At 38.5% G+C, this 10,280-nt stretch overlaps 1 protein-coding gene across 1 annotated transcript in view; it reads right to left on the bottom strand.

Annotated features, from left to right (window-relative positions):
• The window catches only part of LOC109465229 (neurabin-1-like), a 34,097-nt gene that overhangs the window by 1,531 nt on the left and 22,286 nt on the right, over nt 1-10,280 (bottom strand). The window contains exons 3-9 of the mRNA XM_019762371.1: nt 8,702-8,834; nt 7,270-7,390; nt 5,955-6,054; nt 5,300-5,413; nt 3,748-3,867; nt 2,150-2,320; nt 924-1,019 (exon numbers count right to left, since the gene is read on the bottom strand). Coding sequence (XP_019617930.1) covers nt 924-1,019; nt 2,150-2,320; nt 3,748-3,867; nt 5,300-5,413; nt 5,955-6,054; nt 7,270-7,390; nt 8,702-8,834 — 855 coding nt within the window. The remainder of the gene's footprint in view (nt 1-923; nt 1,020-2,149; nt 2,321-3,747; nt 3,868-5,299; nt 5,414-5,954; nt 6,055-7,269; nt 7,391-8,701; nt 8,835-10,280) is intronic.

Genomic DNA, 10,280 nt, shown 5'->3' with positions numbered 1-10,280 from the left:
AGGATTTCAATTGAAAGAGGATGTGGTCAATGCTTTAGGGCTAATTAATAAAAAAGTTGAGAAACTGCCAGCAAGTGATAACTATATTATTAGTATATGTCAAGACAGTATAGGAAGTAGAGTGCTTGGTACACAGCCAAATACATTCACTGACTAACAACTCCATACATTTGACAGGAAATGTAGTAGGGAAGTTAAGTCTATGTACTACCCATACCCAGACAACAGTTTTGAATCATACATAGTGTAGTGTCAGATCAAAAGTACACAGAAACAAGTCAAAATTTAAAATTAAAGTAGATTTTTGAGAAAACGGATAAGAGAAGGGTCTAGAAACTCGCATATTATAAGAATGAGAAACATTGTCAGTGATAATTTATGGCTGACAAAATTAGTGGAATTCAAATCACCTTGTTTCCTTACAAGTACATTTGTATGACTCATTTATTTATGCCTGTCACTCATCCATGCCAATTAGGCCACATCAATTTGATTTCTTGGTTAACGGATTTTTGAAGAAAAATAATGGAGCGGGCGGGCGAAAAAAATAATAAAAATAAAAACAGGCCTAGGCATCCTATTATGGCCCAAAATGGTACGATAGGAGCCATGAAGTCAAAACACCAGGCTGGTTCAAAATTTAAACAATGAATTTTTAACCTTTAATGATACCACTGCATTGAAAGATGGAATAACTGTACCAACTAGGAAGAAAATGACTGTTTTCAACTGTTCAGGGCAAAATATGAGCATTTTGCAGTTGATTCTGAATTTTTATTTTTATTTGCAAATCAGAAAAAAATGAAGCGGGCGAATCCGTTAACCAAGAAATTAAATTGGTGTGGCCTTAGGGTTTAAGAACAATTATTGGGAGTAAAGAATCTCTAAACAATTTACAGCAATATGTTAACTGCATAAAATACAAGCAAAATATCTGTAAAAATGTCAAATTCCAAAGTCTTTACCTTTATTTTCATCTGGGCAAGTTCTGCCTCTGCAATAGCGTGCTTGTACTGAAGCTGTAGCAAAGGAAATGAATCCTTTAGTAACTAGATACACAATCATGGACAGTCCCCTGGTAAACAGACATGGCCAATCTATGGGGTCATTTCAAAAGTTCATCATGTAACAAGTACATTCAGAACCATGATAAACAGCTCAAATGTTGTGTCAATGGTAACAATATCTTATTTTCTACCCTGAACTTTCCGTTTTGGGCGACACAAAAACACACCAAACATTCTACATGTAACCTACTATAATTACAAAACACAGAAGTCAGGGTCAACCAAGTTGGCAAACATCAAGCTATATTTTTGGCAGGATGGCTGGAAGAGGTCAAATTTCTCACCCAGTGACATCAATAACGTGAAGTGTCAAGAATCACAACACACTATAGCCAAAGTGTGCTAAGAGATTTTCTTTTTTGTGTAAGGCCACACCGATTTAATTTTATGGATGACATCCGCGCGCGCATTGATTTTCGCCCGATCTCAAAAAAAAAAGAATCACGTATTCCGAGGCTCTGGCCTGGCTTTAGGCCTGGGTAGTGCATGGTGGTGATAACTCTGGTTGACGGCAGCCAGGCTACCGAAGCTCCAAGACTCAAGAACTCAGTACATACGTACAGCAGTGTCGATTCATATATTCCGCAAAAATCCAGCATGTGTCGGCCTGTCGTATACGTCGCTACGTAATGCGCCAAATTCACAATACCAGGTTTGTATTCCTGTGGTTTTGTAGCATTTTTATTTTTGGCCGGATTTTTATTTTTTTCACCCGCGCGCACTAGTTTGGGGGTCTTCAGAGGATGTCATCCATAAAATTAAATCGGTGTGGCCTAACAGTGTTCTAGCCAGCCTGAATTTTTTTCCCATCATCTCAATTTTGTTTGAGGAAACAGACAAAAAATCAGGCTAGAGGTTTGACAAAGCTTTGTGTTTACTAATTAATACTGACTCTAATTTTGCATGTATTTTTCAATTTGCATGTAAAATGTTTGCCAACATGCAATTTTCTATATTCTATATTGGATCTAGATCCATACTTTAAGTGTGTATTTGCAGAAAGCATTTTTCAACAAAATTTTGACATTCTGCAATATTACAGGACACTGAAAACAACTATTTCCTCCACTGTAGAGTTTTACCTCTTTCAGTTTGAGGCGTATCTGACTGGAGTCTGCATCGTCCATAGGAGAACTGCTGCCGCTGCTCTCGTCCAGCTCAAACACGTCGATCACCTTCGGACCCTGCGGAGAATCGTCAGAGTCCTCCGTATGAGTCTCCGTCACAGTCGCTCCCTGCAGGTTCAGGATCACCTGGTAGTGGACAAAAAACGTCGTAAAAAGTTTTGTCTATATAGTAGAAAATACAACCGTCGGAACACAAGGAACAACAGACGTTAAAACGGATGGAGAGAGAGAGTATCTAGGTTGCAATAAACTAGTCCCCACCAGATTAACAATGAAAACAGACTGAAAAATAGCTCTCTCTCTCTCTCTGTTAGTGAGTCTCAAAAGATTATTACTTACCTGTGCAAAAAACGGACGGGAACATAGTAAAACTTACCCAAGTAGGAAGAATGATTTGCTAGGGAATTTTGGTCACCATAGAGTTCATTTGCCCTTACAACAAGGGGAACATTACAACTCAATCCTTTGACTTAAGCTACTGACTCTATTTTTGCCGAATCTACCATCCATAACCCCTTAGGAAGGCCTGATGGAGGCTAGCAATTAATAAACACTTCAACCAACAAATACGTAAAAATCCAAACAACACAGCTCAAGCATTAAACTTGCAGAAAAGTTCACTGCATGTTTGCCGAAGGTTTAGCTGTACTGAACAGGATAGGAGAGGGACAAGGGACTGTAGTTACAGGGGTGTTCAGGACATTCCTTTGTGTCATTCCTCAATGGTTGCTTCCTGGAGACTTTCACTCTAAGACGCTTAGATGATGTCTGGCCCTTACTGTAACTGTTATCAGGACCTTGAGAAAAATTTCTTTCTAATTAAGTCATTGACAAATATCCTACATGTACTTAGCACTGCAACTCTGGATGGTAATTAACAAAAACCTCTAAAACACATATATGTAGGCTTATATTGCATATTTAACCTGTAGCACCTTTGCATAGCAATGTGCCATGTAGATACATGGCCATAGAGCACCTATACACTACTAAGGGTTAAACTAAAATAGCAGGGAAAACAGTGGAAGGACGATGTGTTTTGTATCAAAGCTGAAGTTGAAATGGGAGGGTAAAATAAACTTACTGAGGCTCCTTGGAGGGTTAGCAATGTCTAAGGACCATTGAAACACAAACATGTTAGTAAAAGGGAAATGTATTACATGTCATGTACATCTTTGCATATCAACAGAAGAAAATTTATTGATGGTAAAAATGGTAGTGAGGAGGGATGGTTAGATGTCTTGTAATCTTTTGTTGTACTTCTGCCAAGCAAAGACAAACATATGATGTGTAGATTCTTAAACTTTTAACAGTGTGGTGCAAAGGGAATTTAAAACAAACATGCTTTAAGTAAATTAAGATTCATAATGGTGTGAGAAAATATCACTGTGGAGTATCTAGAGTAAGAAAACTTTGGGAAGAGTACAAATTTAGCAGCCCACATGTATGGAAAACTGACCCATTTAATCCCTGCTGACAGGTCCTACAAATATGGTGAAGACTACTTTATGAGTGGTTTATCCATATGTAGGATGTACTGATGTGAAACCCACCTTCTCAGTCCCTTCTGGACTAGTGGGAGACACTGCGGGGGCAGCGGGCAGGTCATTCCAAGATGGCGGGGTCTGCGACTGGGCCTCGACCTGAGTCCACGCACTCGCCTGCGCCAGAGCCTGTGCCAAAAAAAGACCGTGAAGCACGTCAAGGCATATCACAAGACAGTGTACAGTAGAGTAGAGATATTTTATGGCTCTCCTTTTGGGCAGAGCTCATACTGGGAGGTTGAAGGGAGGGCATACTTGTGTTTGATCACTTATCTGGAAATAGCTCTGGTGGCCTGGATCAATCCACAGTACACCACAGATATCACATGTACTAACTCTCATGGGCTTGACAAGTCTATCTGCCCAAGCAATTAAATACTTGGCTGTGTTACAATTAGTGACTGTCCAGGCAACATGTGTTGACTTAAACTTGGATAGATGCCATTGCGTTTGGATAGCATCCAGGACTTTCCATTTGAATCAGTAAAGAATTGTGAGAAGATAGACATGTTTTGATCGACCTGATAATTACATTGGGCAAGGTAAGATCACATTGGATAACATCATTAGATGTAAAAACAATGAACAAAGCACATCTTTTGTCCTGGGTAAAAAAGGATGTGTGTATAAAAATGCTGACATTTTCTTACTTGTCTATCAGTATTACAAAATTCCTTATGGCACTGTTATATCGGCTTTTGTCCAAGTTATACTCTCTCTCACAGACAATATATAAACTGAATGATAGCCAAGTATGATATAGCATGAATGTGGCAGTAACATGGAAGTACAAAAGGCATGACATCATTCAACAGGAAAAACAGACTAAGCCAAGAGTTTTGTGCAGACTCCACTGTAATTCAGTAACTGGTTTTTATGATATGATGGTATGATTCGACCAACTTGTGCTTGCAATCTAGAGGGGTCTGGGGGCAAATTTTCGACTTTTGTTTGTTTGTTTGTTTGTTTGAGCCTTTATTTCAACTCGATCTGTAACTGTGTTACATGCTATAATCGGCCGCTATTTCGGCCGCTTTTCATAGAGGTCGAGCGTGGAGGAGTGTCAGGGGTTCATCACATAAATACTACTTATTTACAAATGAAAACAAAGTAATAATTTTTATACATAAGGTAACTCATACAAAGTAAATAAATAAACAAAATGGCAATAACTAATAAATAACTCATAAGTCGTTGTGTCCAAAAACGTTCAGTCAAAGTCAGTTACGATACTAGCAGTCTTTTAAAGGTGCCAAGAGTAGGTGCTGCTCTAACATGCTGAGGAAGAGCGTTCCATACAAGAGAGCCAGAGCAGGCTAGGGATCTCCGGTATATTTCTCTTAATGCCTTTAAAAATGCAATTTCCCACATTTCGAGAGGCAAATCGTGTGGTCGAGAGTCATTGTTGTTGGTCCTTTCTCAAGATTCTTGTCAATTTTGTCTGTCAAGGTTGACAGATTGGTTTAAAAAATTTTCCGTCACACGCCACAAAGTTCCTGCAACTGACGGAAAAACGGGTGCTGGCTAGAGCCCTGGGTCAGCCTTGGTGCCCAGTTTATACCTGTGCCTGTGCCAGGGCCTCTGCTCTCTGCTTGTCTCTCTCCAGGGATTGGCTGATGAGTGCTGCCACTTCGCTAGTGGTGTCGTCTTTCTCCCGACCAATATGGAAGTACACCTGTCAGAAATGAAGGGTGCAGTTTCAGGCTCCCATGCAGGCTTATATAATTAGATTGTAACAGTATTGTCTTTAATATGGTTCGTCTATCTACATATAACTTCTATCACAATTCAAACCATTTCAACAGAACACGTTCAATACATTGTTAGCAATTTCATAGAATGAAATACCCCAATACTTTTTGTTACTTCTCTAATGGTCCAACTCACACAATACAGTTTAACTTGCATGAGGACACTTATATTTTCAATGTCAATGGTGTAAAACCGATTGTACAACGTTTCATCATTCAGGTGTCAGATCATAGAGCTAGAAGACCTAAAAAAATGTATGTCCCATGCAGGGGTCCACACACAAAAAAAGGCTAGGGTTGGCAGTTTTTTCTAGGGTCAGTCGGGAAACAGGAAACACAACATTTTTTTCCTAGGCCTACATGCATGGGGGTGGGGATTCAGCCAGTGCTGTAATAGAGAAAACTAATTTGTATGATGTAGAATCTCCCCCCCCCCTCCCCTAACAGATAGTCCCCATTTCTTACCTTGCCTTTAGTGTTCTTGAGTACCTGGGCAGCATAGGCCTGTGTCACTCCCACCAAACTCTTACCATCCACTTCTATGATCTGATCATTCACTTTAATCCTGTCAAAAGAAACACTGTATCATATGATTCACATCATCAAATTTCTGCTTCTGGAGCTACATGAGGCAGCTTTTTTCTGCTCTCTGAGAGATTTTACATGCATGTGTACGACACTTCACGGCACTTTGTAGTTCCCTCTCCCGACACTGGCACTCTGCCATCTATAACAAGTACAGACCAGCGCGTGGCACAACACGGAATCCTTCAGTCCCCACCTTTCCAAGTAAGTGTCATTCAACATCGCAGGTTTCTTTCATTCTTTCATGTGCCAGTAATTTCAAACAGTGAGATATACGTAGAAAAGGATCAGGAATGCATGTGAACGCTTGAGTGAGTACTGTAGTGTCTTTACTAGGAGCGTGGCTACAAAATGCTGCTTTGACCACAAAAACAATGCATTCTCTTTTTAGATCATAAAACATTATAAGAGACAAAATTTACCACTTACTTGCTGAAAACATTATACCGAGACACAACTTCAAAACAATAGCAGACTACCAAAAAACAGCATTCGTTCTAAATCCACTTCAAAGTAAGTGATGTAATCGTCATTTCAATATCAAAAGAAGCCATCGAGTAAGTGGAAACATTGATTAACATCCTCCTAATTGACATTAATGAGATGTTTTTTGCCAGTCCAATCTAATATAATGACATGTTCAATGACATGTTTTTTGCCAGCTTTTGTGACAAATGACTTTGTTTACACATGGAAAATCACTTGTATGTTCGAGTACTGGGCAAATTTGATGTTGCATTTACAAGACAATGTAAAAACTGCAAGGGAAGTGTTGAAAAAATTCCCATTGCTGTGTTATATTTGTGTTCAGTCCTTCTTCATACATTTTCATCAACTTTCGTCAAAATTTTGCATAAATTAAAGAAACACACAATTCAAATTTTGACTGCGTTATATAGCAGTGGTACAAGTGACAATAGAGAATATTACATGTATCCTGCAACCGCTTTGAACTGCAAATTGCAACACAAAAATTGGACCCAAATTTTGCAGAATGACTTCTACGAATACAGTAATGACACAGATGAACCTTCAGGCTAATATTACATATAGTGTCTTTTAAAACTTCTTGTATAATATACAAAGACAAAGATCCTATATCGTATATCTACATGTATGTACTGTTTTGTTCTATGCAGTATCAGGCTAAAACTCCAGTAACCATTTTCCCTGGGATTTATCGAAACCATATTACCTGCCGTCCCTCTGAGCAGCCCCGTTCTCGGTGATGGTCTTCACAAAGATGCCCAATTTCTCCAGCCCTGTGTCTGCTCCCACCCCCATTCCGATGATACTGAGGCCCAGGCCATCCACTCCTGCAAGCACAATACAACATACAGTCAGGAACTACAGAGCAAATGTATAATGTTTACCTTCAAATTCGCATAAGGTCTGCTCTGTTAATTCTTACTCAAACACATTCATATATATGGTGACTGGAGTCTGAATCCCTCCTGCTATAAAATTGCAACATGATGTAACCCAACACTAGTTACCATGGTGATAGACATCGGGTTCAGGTTATTGATCTTATTGGTTTGGACAAGAAAAAGAGGAGGAAACAGAACAATATGTTTTCCTTTGGTAAACATGGTAAACATGGTGATGGACTATGATGATGGTAAACATAATGAACAAGTTAGGAACATCATTCAGGGATCGAAATACTTCTAGTTCTACATACCTGCACTGGTGCATATAACATTGAAATTTACCTATACCACTCAGAATTTAGGAAGTACTGAAAACTGTTCAGGAGCCATAGTTTATTAAAAATGATAAAAACTTAACAGTCAAAATGTCTCAGGGTCAGAGGGAACAGTTACCTGCAGTACTTCAATGGGACACTAGAGGGAGCTTCTGACTGGAATTTTTACCCATTCCAACCAGACAATGTAAACAAAGGACCCTCACACCCTGTTCTACCCTGAACAGGTGCAGGTTACATTAGACTGTGGCAGGAAAATGTGCAACTTCACTTGAACAACTGGATAACCTAGTTAGATTTCTAGTGTGGCACACTTTTCACACATGCGTTTAGCCTTTTCTCTTGGGTGGTCTTTCTCTCCATACATGGAGCTATAATGATACTTGTCAAAAGAATTGGGCCAAATTTGACTGATCTCTTGGATTTGCACTCAGTTGAGAATGCTCATGATTAGAAAATTCTATCCATACAAAATTCAAATTTCACTGTTAAAGGATTCCAATGCAATTTCAGGGCAGCAAAACAAAAAATATTCTGGATGAGGAAATCTGTCTGATTTAACAATTACTGCCGTTTCTTTGCACATTTTCATCACCATTCCATTTTTGAATCATCTAAAATAGCCCAAAGACAAGATACATAAGGACTTCCTATATTTTTGGGTACCTTAAATAGCTACAACCAGCCTATGAAACAAGCAATCGTTTTCTGTCCGCAACATTGCATTTTTGTCTCACAGACATCACTTTGCTATGAGATAAGGTTGATTGAATTTACTATATTAAAAGAATGACCAGACAATTGACTTTTTCCTGAAATTGTATTGGATGCCTTAAAAACTGTAATACATTGCCTTGGATTAATCATAAACATGAATGACAGAAACATTTTTTTTTTAAACAAATTTTAAGAAACGCACCCTTTTCCAGTTCCACAGGGAAGATGTCCAGTTTCTCCACCCTTTTCTCCAGCTCGTATTCGGCAGAAGCAGACACGGGGTCCACATCCTCATTCCGCCGGTCATAATCTTCTATAGAGTAGGTGGTGAAAACCTGCATGGCACAAATACACAGACTTGTACTGAACAGTTACTGACACGTTACTAACCTAGCTAAGGTCCTGAACTAGACAAAAATGTTTTCTATTCCTGCAGAATGTAAGCAACAAGCTCCCAAGATAAAGTGGCCACATTCCAGATCAAATACAACGGTATTATAAATATAGACTTTAGACTTATAGCAACCTCTATGTTTAGGAATAGGTTAGTGGTGACATATACAGTATATACATACAGACAGCTATTTCATAGTATCAACTGAATTTAGATGGGCAACAGTGAATAGTCAAATGATGATAGACATTAGATTTGTTAGAGAATTAGACCTTGAATATTGCTATAGGAATATTTTCCCATAACATATCCAGTTGGTATTCTAGATTGCTTGAATAAAGTGCTATGATAGGATTTGTTCTACAAACAGATATTTGATACTTAGTATTACCTTATCATCATTTCAGTGATATGTAATTGATGACAAAAGTCTTCTACAAACAAGGGAACCATTTAAACATTTCAAGCAATTATCGGTTATCCTTCCAAAAACATTATAATCCAACACGATATATCTTTGTCCTTAACTTTTTGAAATCACTGAAACATCTTCCAATAAATATTCAGGATTTAACACACCAAAACACATCAAGATTAAATAAAGGTAAAAAAAAGCTCATCTTCTTAAAGTTAAACCCATCTTCAGGTAACCTAACCCATTTATCCTATACTTAATATCACAGATTAAGAGCATAGGCGAGTAGTCTTCTTTGTATACAGAACATATCACACAGTCAATTCATAGTGTGAAACTAGCCATTTTATTAGCACTCTTCGCAGCTGAATATTACTTGGCAAAATATGTAGAGAAGACCCTTGACTCCAGACATGTATTATGTTGAGTTGTGTTTTGGGTGTCATGTTTAAGGGTTTAAGTAGCCAGATCTTCACTCCTCCCCGCCCCTGAGACATCTGATCCCTACTTAAGTATGAACCAGGTGAGATCTGCACACCTCTGACTGTCCACACCCCAGGCAATACCTTATAAGGTAATGTTTAGAAACGGTGCGTACAAGCTGGCATGTGTTAAGGATGGGAGTTGTGCCTGTGTGAAATTGGCAGACAAACTGTGTGTATGTTATAGGCAAACATTATTAGGCCATGTTGATTTGATTATATAGATGAAATCCGCGCGCGCATGAATTTTCGGCCGTTTCCAAAAAAAAAAAAGTTTTCAACCATACTGTAAATCGTGCAAAACAGTTGCTAAATGAGCAAAAATATACCATAAGTTGCAAGGAAAACATTTAGAAACGATACCAATGTCGTAGAATGCCAAATCAAAGGTAAAAAAGACAAAAATGTAAAGAAATGAATTCGAAGAGAAGATTATTCGCCATAAACATAATTCTGTGCCATTTGTTCAACCTTCATGACCACTTTTTTT

Source organism: Branchiostoma belcheri, unplaced genomic scaffold (genome assembly GCF_001625305.1).
Source record: "Branchiostoma belcheri isolate BF01 breed outbred unplaced genomic scaffold, Haploidv18h27 scaffold15, whole genome shotgun sequence".
In the NCBI taxonomy this organism is placed as follows: domain Eukaryota; kingdom Metazoa; phylum Chordata; class Leptocardii; order Amphioxiformes; family Branchiostomatidae; genus Branchiostoma; species Branchiostoma belcheri.
The sequence above is the reverse complement of the archived record's forward strand: the minus strand, read 5'-3'. Positions and strand labels throughout refer to the sequence as shown.